The sequence below is a fragment of the Saccoglossus kowalevskii genome, chromosome 8, assembly GCF_978046115.1.
Source record: "Saccoglossus kowalevskii chromosome 8, keSacKowa6.1, whole genome shotgun sequence".
Classification (NCBI taxonomy): Eukaryota; Metazoa; Hemichordata; class Enteropneusta; family Harrimaniidae; genus Saccoglossus; species Saccoglossus kowalevskii.
In genome coordinates this window covers 2,964,874-2,979,170 of record NC_140648.1, presented here as the reverse complement: position 1 = coordinate 2,979,170, position 14,297 = coordinate 2,964,874, and the positions used below count along the sequence as shown (strand labels likewise).

General features: G+C 37.0%; 1 protein-coding gene across 1 annotated transcript in view; it reads left to right on the top strand.

Annotated features, from left to right (window-relative positions):
- Positions 1-14,297, top strand: part of LOC102808610 (caspase recruitment domain-containing protein 11-like) — a 61,292-nt gene that overhangs the window by 19,235 nt on the left and 27,760 nt on the right. The window contains exons 12-16 of the mRNA XM_085502647.1: positions 1,155-1,231; positions 1,798-1,909; positions 3,822-4,044; positions 11,843-12,030; positions 13,178-13,336. Coding sequence (XP_085358773.1) covers positions 1,155-1,231; positions 1,798-1,909; positions 3,822-4,044; positions 11,843-12,030; positions 13,178-13,336 — 759 coding nt within the window. The remainder of the gene's footprint in view (positions 1-1,154; positions 1,232-1,797; positions 1,910-3,821; positions 4,045-11,842; positions 12,031-13,177; positions 13,337-14,297) is intronic.

The following is a 14,297-nucleotide window of genomic DNA, read 5'->3' as shown; positions in this document are numbered from 1 at the left end:
AATTAGGTGACCACCTCTGGCCTGGACCTACACTATGCTAGTGTGTGTACAATTAGGTGACCACCTCTGGCCTGGACCTACACTATGCTAGTGTGTGTACAATTAGGTGACCACCTCTGGCCTGGACCTACACTATGCTAGTGTGTGTACAATTAGGTGACCACCTCTGGCCTGGACCTACACTATGCTAGTGTGTGTACAATTAGGTGACCACCTCTGGCCTGGACCTACACTATGCTAGTGTGTGTCCAATTAGGTGACCACCTCTGGCCTGGACCTACACTATGCTAGTGTGTGTCCAATTAGGTGACCACCTCTGGCCTGGACCTACACTATGCTAGTGTGTGTACAATTAGGTGACCACCTCTGGCCTGGACCTACACTATGCTAGTGTGTGTACAATTAGGTGACCACCTCTGGCCTGGACCTACACTATGCTAGTGTGTGTCCAATTAGGTGACCACCTCTGGCCTGGACCTACACTATGCTAGTGTGTGTACAATTAGGTGACCACCTCTGGCCTGGACCTACACTATGCTAGTGTGTGTGTACAATTAGGTGACCACCTCTGGCCTGGACCTACTCTATGCTAGTGTGTGTCCAATTAGGTGACCACCTCTGGCCTGGACCTACACTATGCTAGTGTGTACCTTGGGCAGATTTGTTCATTCGTGATGATATCTTTAATTCTATCATTTTGATGAATGTTTTTGTACTTTTTTGTAAAAAGTTATATTTTTGACTTCTTGACTTCTTATAATTTTGATGAATATTTTTGTCATTTTTAGTAAAAAGTGATATTTTTGACTTCTTGACTTCTTATACTTTTGATGAATATTTTTGTCATTTTTAGTAAAAAGTGATATTTTTGACTTCTTGTTGAAAACAGCAAGTTTGATTGCTTTGATACTAAACATATTGATCATTTTCTAATGATGTCTTCAGTTTTTTAATTGAAATGTGCATTGCTAACAGCGGAGCTATCTCAGCCGAGGAGCTGCTTGTTTAAAGCTTTAACATGTTTGGTTTTATATTGAATCTGTTATAAAAATGCACAGGCAACATAATTTATACATGTAACCTGTGAGATGCTCAAAGAACTGATACTGATTGTTAATTTGTAATCATTTCTGAATTCTACATTTATTTTGCAGTACTACCGAATTTGATCAATTATCTTTTGATTCGTCAGAATTATCAGATGATAATGTGTTTCCATTGAAGATCAAACGTAAGTTACTCTTGTATCTGATCAAACCAGTCTTTTTCAATATATTGTGTTAAATTTCAAGTTATAATGGATAATTTTAACAAACACATCATGTTTTTTTATTTTATTCATTGTGGGGTTCATTTTATAACTGATTCTCTAATTCAGTATTTGGTAACATTTTTAACTTCTTCTTGAAAACAGCGTAACTGTTTGTTTTGATATTTTCGATGAAGGTATTTTTGTGGACTTCTTTTAGATTTGGTCTTTATAGTGTATTTGCAATGAGCAGGGTGCCTGTTGATAGCCATAAAGATTGTAATAAAAAATTACTGATTTATCTGAAATATCACACACCACGACATATCACCCATGGGCGATGTTTCATCACCTAGGCGGTCTTTTGGTGTCGCAAAAACGAGTGCGAATTTACAAAAATATTTTTCTATATGCGTGAGTTAATAGATTATTTTTTGTTTGATTCAAATAATAGTGATCCTTTTTGTTTTGAATGAAAATATGACCCATTATCTAAAACTTTGCCAGGGCTGATTTTAAAATAAATATCATTGTATTTTTGTATTCAGGAAGACACTGTAACCGAAGGAGAAAACGTTTTCGACCTCGCTCAAATTCTTGTACAAATCTGGACGTTGATCTGGAGAAAATGTTACATAACAGTTCGTCAGATGGCCACAGGTAAGTCATGTATTGCTTATATGAGGTTTGGGCATTGAATGAATGAATGAACATGTTTTCCTATATAATATAGTCTACTCCAACCCCAGTACAACCCTAATCTCATCTCAATCTCACCCTAATACAAACCACTCCCACTATTTAGCATCCTAATACAACCCACTTATACCCTAATACAACCCACTCCCAGCCTAATAAAAACTACTCCTACTATCTATTATCCCAATACAACCCACTTATACCCTAATACAACCCACTCCCAGTCTAATACAAACCACTCCCACTATTTAGAATCCTAATACAACCCACTTATACCCTAATACAACCCACTCCCAGCCTAATCAAAACCACTTCTACTATCTAGTATCCCAACACAACCCACTTATACCCCAATACAACCCACTCTCAGCCTAAAACCATTCCGACTATCTAGTATCCCAACACAACCCACTTATACCCTAATACAACCCACTCCCAGCCTAATAAAAACCACTTCTACTATCTAGTATCCCAACACAACCCACTTATACCCTAATACAACCCACTCCCAGTCTAATACAAACCACTCCCACTATTTAACATCCTAACACAACCCACTTATATCCTAATACAACCCACTCCCAGCCTAATTAAAACCACTCCTACTATTTAGCATCCTAATACAACCCACTTATACCCTAATACAACCCACTCCCAGCCTAATAAAAAACACTTCTACTATCTAGTATCCCAACACAACCCACTTATACCCTAATACAACCCACTCCCAGTCTAATACAAACCACTCCCACTATTTAGCATCCTAATACAACCCACTTATACCCTAATACAACCCACTCCCAGCCTAATAAAAACCACTTCTACTATCTAGTATCCCAACACAACCCACTTATAGCCCAATACAACCCACTCCCAGCCTAAAACCATTCCGACTATCTAGTATCTCAACACAACCCACTTATACCCTAATACAACCCACTCCCAGCCTAATAAAAACACTTCTACTATCTAGTATCCCAACACAACCCACTTATACCCCAATACAACCCACTCCCAGTCTAAAACCATTCCGACTATCTAGTATCCCAACACAACCCACTTATACCCTAATACAACCCACTCCCAGCCTAATAAAAACCACTTCTACTATCTAGTATCCCAACACAACCCACTTATACCCCAATCCAACCCACTCCCAGCCTAAAACCATTCCGACTATCTAGTATCCCAACACAACCCACTTATACCCCAATACAACCCACTCCAAGCCTAATAAAAACTACTCCTACTATCTAGTATCCCAATACAACCCACTTATACCTTAATACAACCTACTCTCACCCTAATACACATTTCAAAGTGTCTTAATTTGTAAATGTGATCCATTGGTACAGGAATTTGGAAGAGCCAATATAGGTCAGTCACAAAAAATGATGATATGCCTAAATTTTATTCAGATTTTCACTGAAATTTGTTGTACCAAATATTTAAAATGCTATTTGTTCTGTTGGTGGGTTGGTCCTGCAATTACCATGGTATGATTAATAAATGCATGACTGACTTGTCATATTAGAAGTCAACTCCCATTTACATTGTCCATGAACTGCTTGTTCATGCGATATATCTGTTTCCAGTAGTTGTAATTATATTTATATATAAAAAAAATGTTTATGTTTCTCAGCCATTATACTACAAGTTATTTCCTGAGAGCTGACCATTTGTATCACTATGCCAATATATCTTTTGAATTCTATGAATTATATAAATATAAATTCCAGAATGGTGATGGTTATGTGATATGGCTTCATATATTATAAAATGATATAATAAATAAGCAGCCAGAAACCTAAGCCAAGTTGAACTTTCCTCCCTGTGTATGTATGTGTTATGATCTTGTGTTTTATTTTTACAGTTCTGTTTACAGCGTGCAGTCACTGCGAACTAGTCACAATAGTAACACCAGTGGGTATACCAGTATAGCAAGTAATACTGACTACTTTGATGTACTCCTCTCGGACACAACTATGATGGATATTGAAATCACTGGTGGTAACTCAACAGGCATATTTATCAAATCTGTAAAGATTGAGTCCAGAGTGGCATGTGATATCAATGTTGGAGACCAGGTTATCAAGGTAGGTACAGTACTCATTTCGCCCAACCTCCCGCCCGCTTCCGGATTTCGCTCGCTTTTTTTTCGCTCGCTTTTTTCAATTCGACCGGACAATTTCCGCTTTATTTCTTGACTGCGCAAATCCGAAAGTATACGCTCGCGCGCTCGCTCGCCTGACAGTGCAACCGCCCGCATTTACAGTTCATTACCTACTGTTTCATGTACAAGTGTATCATTTTTGTTTTTATGATGTTAAAATAAGAAAAAATACAATCAGAAATTTATAGAACGACCGTTGAAAAAATACCGTGGATCACACTGCCATATAAAATTGGTAATAATACATACGCGTAGTAATAATGTCCACCATAAACAAGATCGAACCAAACATGTGAAATCAAATACGGCACTGACACAGACACAACTAATATGAAATAAAACCATTCTATTTTTGGTGGAGAGCGAAAAATGTCTACTGTAGAGTACGGTATTCGTTGAGTAACCGTGTGTAGGGTGACGGTTGTCATGCACGCATGGTTTGGATTTAACACAGGTCAAGTTGTAGTATATGTAAATCCATGGCACCTATAACAATTGAAAAATATCTGCAGGAATAGTAAGACTGTGAAAAAAACGACTGATCGATTGTTATAGAATGACCGTAGTGTACAATTTGTCAAACAAATACAATACTTGCAAATGTAATGTCGGCCAGCGCCCATCTTACTTGTCCGAAGTTGTCGAAGCCGACATCACTGGAGATCGCGTTTTTTAACTAGGCGGCTGGCAAGCGGACTAACACGTTACATAAACTTGTTGAATTACAATTATGGTTTTTATTTTTGCGCCCAATGTCTCGTTATAAAATAGAGGATTCAAAGTTTGCAGGGTATTCCGTTTTGCAAACTCTGGGCGAAATACTTTCATGAGCTTGTACGTAGTTCACTTACAGCCAAAACAAAGTCAGCTTGGACATTAAGTTGTGAGACGCGGCAAAACAAATGCTGCCAGTGATAGATTACGTGAATAAAAGAACAAAACAAATGCAATCAAAGGCGCCGACCACACGCTTTGGAAATAAATAGAACGCAGGAATTGCACCTGCATCTCGACGACGTCTCCGGTCATGAGCAGGGTATGCCGCGTCTTAGAAAAATTGAAAGTTAAAAAGGAATCAGTGTCGGGAAACCATTCACAATGTTTGCATGAAAAATCCCACGTGAAAGTTCGTTTTTTTTTCTTTTTCTGTTACAAACACTATGGTACCTGAATCCCGATTAATTCATAAATATGAATCGATAAGGGTCAATTTCCTGCAATCCTTCAAGATTAAATTTGCCTCCGAAAATCTTTCTAATGATGACCTGGAAGATTGCCATGATTGAGTGCCACAATTTCTGTTTTAAGATTTATTCAGTATAATAATACAAATGTTCACCCCAACAGAGGTGGACATACAGTTTTAGAGACCCGAAGAGCTCATTGTCAACCGAGGCGAAGCCCTACGATAAAGACTTTCCGTTCCCAATAAATAATAATAAAAAAAACTTCCTGTTCCCGACATTATGAATTTCTTTCGTTTTTGGGGAAAAATCCTGAAAAAAAACCTGATTTTGACAACATAAGTTAGAAATTGATATTAAGAATAATTCATAACGAAATGTATTCCATATGTACCCATAATTTGTTTTCATATAAATTACTGATTACACACGAATATTACAGAAAAAAATAATTTGCTATATTATCTATATTTGTGCCTTTTGTTTGTCTTGAATTGTGACTGAAAGGAGCTGGATGAAATTACAAACTATGTAGTGTGTTCGACAACTCATGTATGAACAACAATTTTGATAAATATGATTTTACTTGGTAAAATTACTGTATTTTTCTACATAAAAACAAAAGAATTTCACAATGTCTTTATTATCATAGTGTTGTTGGTAATAGTTGAAAATGATACATCCACGTGAACCTGCTTATATTAGATCGAAGGAGTCGTATACATCTAACTGCGTCATCGCTAAGTTTCCTTGGTGGACCACAAGCTTTGTGCCTTGTTTGCACGCTATCTCATGTTCACACAATCGCAGACATTATTTGTAAGGGTGCCCTTTGAAATGGCACATTTTCTTGATGTACTTTGCGGGGTATATGGCTTGTTCTCACATTAGCTTAATTTTCCTCAAGTTCACTCATCGCTTTCCCACATGCACTTCTCGTTCTTTGCTGGTAACTTTTTTTGCACTCTAACATGTTGTTGTTTTTGTCTTTCTAAACATCGAGTTTATTTTTGACATTCAACGAGATCGCTTGAATTTTGAATTTGATGACGGTTCGAATTTATCCACTTTTACAGTGATTAACATTGCGTTCGAGTAGAGTTACCAGTAATTACAAGCTTGATTTACATTTTTCTTGCGGTGTTTTCGTCAATGTATTAAATATAAGTGCTTTGGGAAATAACATAATTATATTGCGCGAGTGAAAGAGTTTGGTGAGACTGTCACAACACGTTTTATTTATTTCCAACGCGCGTGGTCGGCGCCTCTGATTGTGTTTATTTTGTATTTTTGTTTTTAAAATGTATCACTGGCTGCGTTTGTTTTGTTTTCCTCAACAATTAACTGTTCCGAGATCTCTTTCATTTTTCGTCCGGCTGCTGCCAATTCAATAATTCGATTAATCGTTACAGTCATTATACTAGTAGTTTAAGTCCTATTGATTTGTAGAAATTCAGCTATGCGATAATTATGTACAGTTTTGTTTTGCGCACCCAGACACGAGCAAAAGTTAACCGATAAATTTTCTGAACTACAGCGTTCGTATTACTTATGCAAATTGAGTAAGGGTCATAGTGTGAGTTGCGTTCGCAAATAACAAAGTGTCAAATTATTTTGAGTGCCGTTCGAAATAAATTTAGTCAAAATCACACACAGAAACACACACACAACACACAAATACTAGTTCTCAATACATATCGCAATTGACCAGTTATATAGCTGCTTGAACTACACACACAAGAACGTAAATATGTAAATACAGGTCACAGTTCGACTTGCATAGCAAACGTTACAATGTGTCAAGTGATTTGAAGGCGTCTTTGTCCCCTTCCCAAAACAGAGAAGCAATAGGCGTTGTGTTTTGGATCGTCAGTAAAACCTAAATTTATTACGAATAAAAACATTAAGTTTATACATACAATGTACGATCATTGTTACTCCAGCGGTCGGTTGGCAAGCGGACGATGTTTCTGAAGCCAGCCATAGCAGGAGCGAGCGAATAAAAGTGAGCAAGCAAGCGAACAAAAGCGAACGCAAGCAAGCAAAAAAAAAGCGGTCGGTTTCCGGTCGGAAAGCAGCGAGCGGTCGAAAATTAAGCGATAAGCGGTCGAAAAAAAAGCGATAAAAGCGGGAGGTTGGGCCGAATGAGTACTGTAGCTATAAATAATCAAATTGTTTAAAGCGAGGGAGTCGCCACCTGCGCATGCGTCTGATGGCCATAGCGTGTCATTGTTTACCCATGACCTTCTGCATTTTTAGTGTGTGTTGTTATCATCGCTTAAGACTCATGCAAATCCCGTCCATGTGCAGGTGATATTCCTCCCATTTTAACTTCTCAGCTACTTTAGCTATGACCTTGCTTTGTTTGAAATCTTGTGAAAAGACATCCTCAATGAATTTTATGATGGAAGAAATCACACTGTTCTAAATGACTACTATCTTCAACTGTGACCCCCATCCCTTCCCTCTACCTCTCTAGAAAGTTATACTGCCCTCACTGCCAAACAATATTCAGTGTCAAGAATAAATTTTGGTGATTAGACACAAAAAAACTCAAAAAACGAGCTCTGCAGTCATTGTGGTAGTCAAGTAATGCACACCAATAAGACAAAGTGAAGTACACTTACAAAAAAATAGTATGATTGTGGTTGTTACTGTATATTTTTGCTGCAGTATGAATCAAAAATCAGAAATCAATTTTGAAAAATTGAAGAAAAAAAAGTTCACACAAAACAGCCAAAATGTCTTTTAAGGGAAAATTAATTCCAACTTAAATAAAATATTTTACAGTAATTAAGAACTTCATCATCAAAAGTGTTCATATCTGGTGGTCATCACAGCTATGAGGTCAAATGTCAAAGCCATCAGACTAGTAGTTTCCAAGAAAAACATTTGACAACAAAAATAAATAAAAATAGAAAATTATTGATATCATCATGAAGAGACCAAGGTACCTATATAATAATACAAGTAACCTGTAGAATACTGTGTGGGTAATATTTTTTATATTGATTTTTGTTGCATTTGCAGCAAATAGTTACCAAACAATGAGAAATCTATAGGATTGAATATACCCCACAGCTGGCTTCACATGCATTGTTCATAGTTCATATGGTGCTTACACCAGGATTTAATTACAGCACCTAGGCGGTATGTGGTTACAGCTTAATGTTCGATTAATCGCAAGAAATTGACATGACAATAGAAATTCATTAAAGACTGCCACTCCCATGCAATTAACAGCGAGTGAAATTCCTGGGATTGAAACATATATTTTGAAGTCACTGATGTAGGCAACGAATAACTGCAAGTTGACATAAAGACGAGGTAGTTTATTTAATCAGTGGTCAACTAGAGGCTGAAATTATAATTATTTTGTTTATTTCAATTTCTTCTGACGTCAAATAGAATACACTGGTGAAACACGGTAGTAACTGTGGGTGAAAGGATGTTTTGGGGTGTAGTTTACATTGTATATGGAGTGGTAGGGTCGGGTGTAATGTGTTCATTTCCAACTATTATGAAGTCACGTAGAATTTCACTTAATTTATTTTTGCTGACATGTTTTCAAGCATTACATGTGAATCTAATTTTCACTGCGCTGTGTCTCAATATAGTATGAGGGAAATGGCATATTCACTGGAATTTATTTCAGGGGAAAAATGTTTTCAGTGATAATGAAGTATTATGACAGATACCCTCCCTGTGGCTTTCATTGCGTATGGAAGTTATTTTCACGAGTGATGCGGTGTATCCTGCTGCCGTACTTTTACGAGCGAAGCCACGGGGAGGGTGTGGGGTTCTGTTATTATACACATGTCCCATATTTGATTATTTCATATTAAAAAAAGAACGTGCAACAAACCGGGATAGAAATTTAGATCGGGGAACCCAATTGCCCATTAATATGCTCCAAGACAGTGCTGCGACCTAGCAACGCTTGTCAGTGTAGAACGCGTGTTGCTGTACGTGTGAAAATAAAATAATCAGACGTCTAATTTAAGTCATTGTCCGAATAAATAACTCGTGGATGTTTAAGTGCGGTGGTCGTAGCACAGCGTGTGTTCGAATTTCATGTAAATAAACAATGTATTTTACACGCGTTGTATACGTCGCTGTGAGTCCCATATCGAACAGGACGCGACACGACGGCTGTCGCCCTTTAGTTGGGACCACGACAGAACCAGAACTTAAACTGGGCGACTACGATACACGGTTGATGTTGAAGTTAAAAGTTCCTCCACAGATCTGTGCATTGGCAAACATGTCGTGCAACTGCGGTACTCCACTGACGGAATGACTTTCGTTGAAATCTGTCGTCGCTGACTCGTGAGCTGCACACTACAACCTCGTTTGTGATGTTGCTTGCTTGTCGTGGATAGACTGAGTCTTGGTTACCGGTTAAATTTTGCTAATTTGGCGTTGGTAATCTTTATTTGGAACTGAGTAACGCCGCAACGTCGCCAGCAGAAACCTCATGGTATATCGATGTTGATGGTTGCGGCTCCATATTAATCGGAGATTTTACTGCGGGTCCAGGCAGCGGGTGGATCTTCCGAGAGCCCTTCAAGATTTATAAAACTCAGATTCCAGGTGGTCAACAAACATTAAGTTCTCCCAATCCTAGTATTCTATGTGATGTACATCTAACATGCCAAAAATGCTGGTGAACGATTTGAACCTGACAAAAATACTTGAAATAGATACCAGGAAGGGGAGGGGGGTAAAAGAAAAGTTATATAACATTTTATTATTCAATAATTTATTAAAATACACAAGTTTGTCCAACTCCCTGTGATACAACACCTCAGACATAGCTCATTGTCCTCGGCTGGAGTGTGGGCAAAAAGTTACTATTTGAATTTTTGATATCTTTTTTCATTCATGAGAAAGTTGACCCCAAAGTTAAAGTAACTGTTCAGCAGGAATGGCTTTTTAACTCTTCTGTGATTTTTTTTTTGGCTTGGCTGATTTTGTCACGGTTCATACTTGACAGGCAGGTCGTACCATCACTAATTGGAAAAACAGTCCTGACCCACCGCTACCATGGCAACAGCCAAAGTCTTGTAATAGCAGTGCCCAAATGATCATGCCTTTTATTTTGGCTACGTTGCGCACTGGTAAGAGATCACCGGCGCCGACATTGTTACCACTGTCAACGGAATCCCAACGCAGCTTTGAACTTTGAATAAAATGTAAATGCTGCTTCCAATCTAGAAAATACTATGGCAAAACGATTGGAAATTATACATTTAACGGTTGAATACGTCCTAACAATAAAATAAAGTGACTTCTAATGACTGCCATGTTATTTTGCAAACCTCGTATCAGGTGCCCGGTTTTAGTTATAAACAGACGTTAGCTTCACGTTCATGTCCCTTCCATGATAACAGCCGAAAACATATTGCTTGTTTTTTACCGGTTTTCATTGGCAACCGAAGTATTTTTATTTTGTAAACAAATTTTCGTCTGCTATTTTTATTCAGTTCAAATCGTTCAGCAACATTTTTGGCATATTAGGTGTACATCACATGGAATACTACGATTGTGAGAACTTGATGTATGTTGACTGATTTTTATCATAGTACGAAGTACCAGGAAGTTACTCAGTTCCAAATAAAGATTACCAACGTCAAATGAGCAACATTTGACTGGTAATCAAGATTCATGTAATCCATGGCTAACAAGCAACATCACAAGCGAAGTTGTAGCATGCAGTAAGTCATCCCGTCAGTGGAGTACCGCAGTAACACGGCATGTTTGCCATCAGCATTGTATTCAAACGAATCACGTGGTGTGCCGTTCTCGTTCAAACCCGGGATTCGATCAATAGGGGAGTCCCATTAAAAAAACACATTGCAAATCATGCAAGTTCAACATTTTCAAACCAATATACTAAAACAGAAATGCTCAGAGATGTAAATGAAGGATAAATATTACTTTTCACTATACACATCTCTGTTGATACTATCCCTCACATATTCTACTCCCAATTACTCCTGCGTAAAATGGACTAGCCTGTTCATGTTGACATTCAGACTAAAATCACGTGACAGGCTGTTAAAATTGGCTGTTGCATACTCTTTCGCCGGTCTGGAAAATGTGTTTAATTAACTCACATTCAAGCAACAATGCAGATTTCCCAGTGGGAGTGAGACTATTCAAACTCTGCCACTAAAAAATAGGGGTGTTTTCAGCAAAAAACGAATAACCCTGGAATACACACAATATACTGAATTTCGGAACAAATCGTGCATTACTTACAGCAGCAGAATACCACAGAAATATCAGACGAAACATGAAAACACTATATATTGTATTTCAGCCTGAACCCTCTATATTGCAATTCAAGGAATTAACCCCATATGTGCATATATTTCCCACCTTGGTATCACCCACCCCTGAAAACAAACTCTTAATACCACGCTGAAGCGTTTGGTAATCAGATGAGTAGGGTTTGTAGTTTTCAAGACGCTGACAAACTATCTCTGCTCTGATATAAAAAGTTAAATTTATACTTCACTCTTGTTCTTATAGATAATGGGTAAAATTAATGGTCAACAGAAGAAGCAGTCATTTATTGACTTAACCCTAGAGGAAGCAGTAGAACTGATGAATAGTTGTTCTGGAGCAATGAAATTGACACTGAAACATAGCCAAGTAGTATATGAAGCACTACGTTACATGGACACTGCAGATGTACGAGGAGATTCATTCTATGTCACGTAAGTTCATTGATTATACAAGATTTTATCATTTTATTGAAAGCATCAAATTCTAAGTCCTTGCTCAATGTTATGAATGAATGAATGAAATTGATTTCACCAAAAAAAACCCAAAAAACATAAATTTTTGGTGAGAATGAAATCCATACAGCTGATGTTTTTAACTTTTTGAGTGTCATAGTTATTCCAATCAAAATTTTGGTACAGCATTTTTCATGTTTTCATGTATTGGTCTATAATTTTTGTTGTTGTAGTTTTGGTTCAAGTGGACATAAATCCTTATTGGCTACCAGTCTTGTTTAAGATTTAATTTAAATATAAAAAATTTATGTGGGTTTAAAATTTCTTGTAGTGACATTGGTTTGTGAGTTTGAGACTTTAGCACTCAAAGGATTAAGAAATCAAAAATGTTTCATAATCAGATCAAAGATGGCCGACTGGCGGCCTTCTTTTTTTTTGACCATACATGCTATATATCTCCAAGGCTTAGGGATCATTTTCATTCATACCTGGCACATGTATATTGGAATACATATCCATGTCAGTTTGTTACATAATCTGGTCAAAGATGGCCAACTGGCATCCATCTTGTTTTTTGGAAAAAAAGTATCTTGGACAGAATTTGTCGGTTTTCATTCAAATTTGATACAAACATTATCCATGTTGAGATACATTCGTGATGATTTGTTTCATGTTCGAATCCAAAATGATCAACTTGCAGCTATCTTGTTTTTTTAAAATGTATTGACAATTAGTTTCATAATCGCATCAAAATGGTTTACTGCCTGCAATCTTGCTTTTTGCCCAGACTTCTATATGTCTTTGCATAAGCCTGGACAAAGGAAATTCAGTTTGATACAAAAAATGCATAATTTGTTTAATTTCTGACCATATATTTCGATTTTGAAAGAGTAATTTAATATATCTAATTGATACTAGAGCACTCTCAATTACTAACTATGCTTTTGGTCCATATTATAGTACTTTAATTTTGACATGAATAACATTTTCCCTAATCCCAACGGGGATTATATCATTAACAATGACTTGTTTATTACTGTATAAACATCTTCTGTTTCCATTTGCTGATTCAGATGAATTCAGAGATGCACATAGAAGCAATATTTTTATGTATTTGTTTTTGCAGAGCCAATGTTGATAGTGGATCTTGGCAGAATAGTGACTTCACTCTACTCATCAACCATGGTAATGTTCTTCATGTCACAGATACATTATATAAGAAAGGATGTTGGTATGCAAGAAGGGTTGATAATGATGATGAAGGGGTGATACCCAACTACAACACGTAAGTTGCAAAATTATAATATATTCTAGGAATAATATATTGCAGTCTATTATTCAGTGAAACTAATATTCCACTATGTTGAGCAATTTGACAAGAAATGTTAGTTTGATATTCATGTCATTTTGTTTACTAGTCATAGATGGGGTTGATCTACTGATGTCCATCTTGTCTCACAATCTATTTGGCCGCTATTTTGTTTCATAATTCAATCAAATACCACAGAGTGGCCACTAGTTTGTTTCACAATTCAATCAAATACCACAGAGTGGCCGCTATTTTGTTTCACAATTCAATCAAATACCACAGAGTGGCCGCTATTTTGTTTCACAATTCAATCAAATACCACAGAGTGGCCGCTATTTTGTTTCACAATTTAATCAAATACCACAGAGTGGCCGCTATTTTGTTTCACAATTTAATCAAATACCACATAGTGGCCGCTATTTTGTTTCACAATTTAATCAAATACCACATAGTGGCCACTATTTTGTTTCACAATTTAATCAAATACCACAGTATGGCCGCTATTTTGTTTCACAATTTAATCAAATACCACATAGTGGCCGCTATTTTGTTTCACAATTTAATGAAATACCACAGAGTGGCCGCTATTTTGTTTCACAATTTAATCAAATACCACAGAGTGGCCGCTATTTTGTTTCACAATTTAATCAAATACCACATAGTGGCCGCTATTTTGTTTCACAATTTAATGAAATACCACAGAGTGGCCGCTATTTTGTTTCACAATTTAATCAAATACCACAGAGTGGTCGCTATTTTGTTTCACAATTCAATCAAATACCACAGAGTGGCCGCTATTTTGTTTCACAATCCAATCAAATACCACAGAGTGGCCGCTATTTTGTTCCACAATTCAATCAAATACCACAGAGTGGCCGCTATTTTGTTTCACAATTCAATCAAATACCACAGAGTGGTCGCTATTTTGTTTCACAAT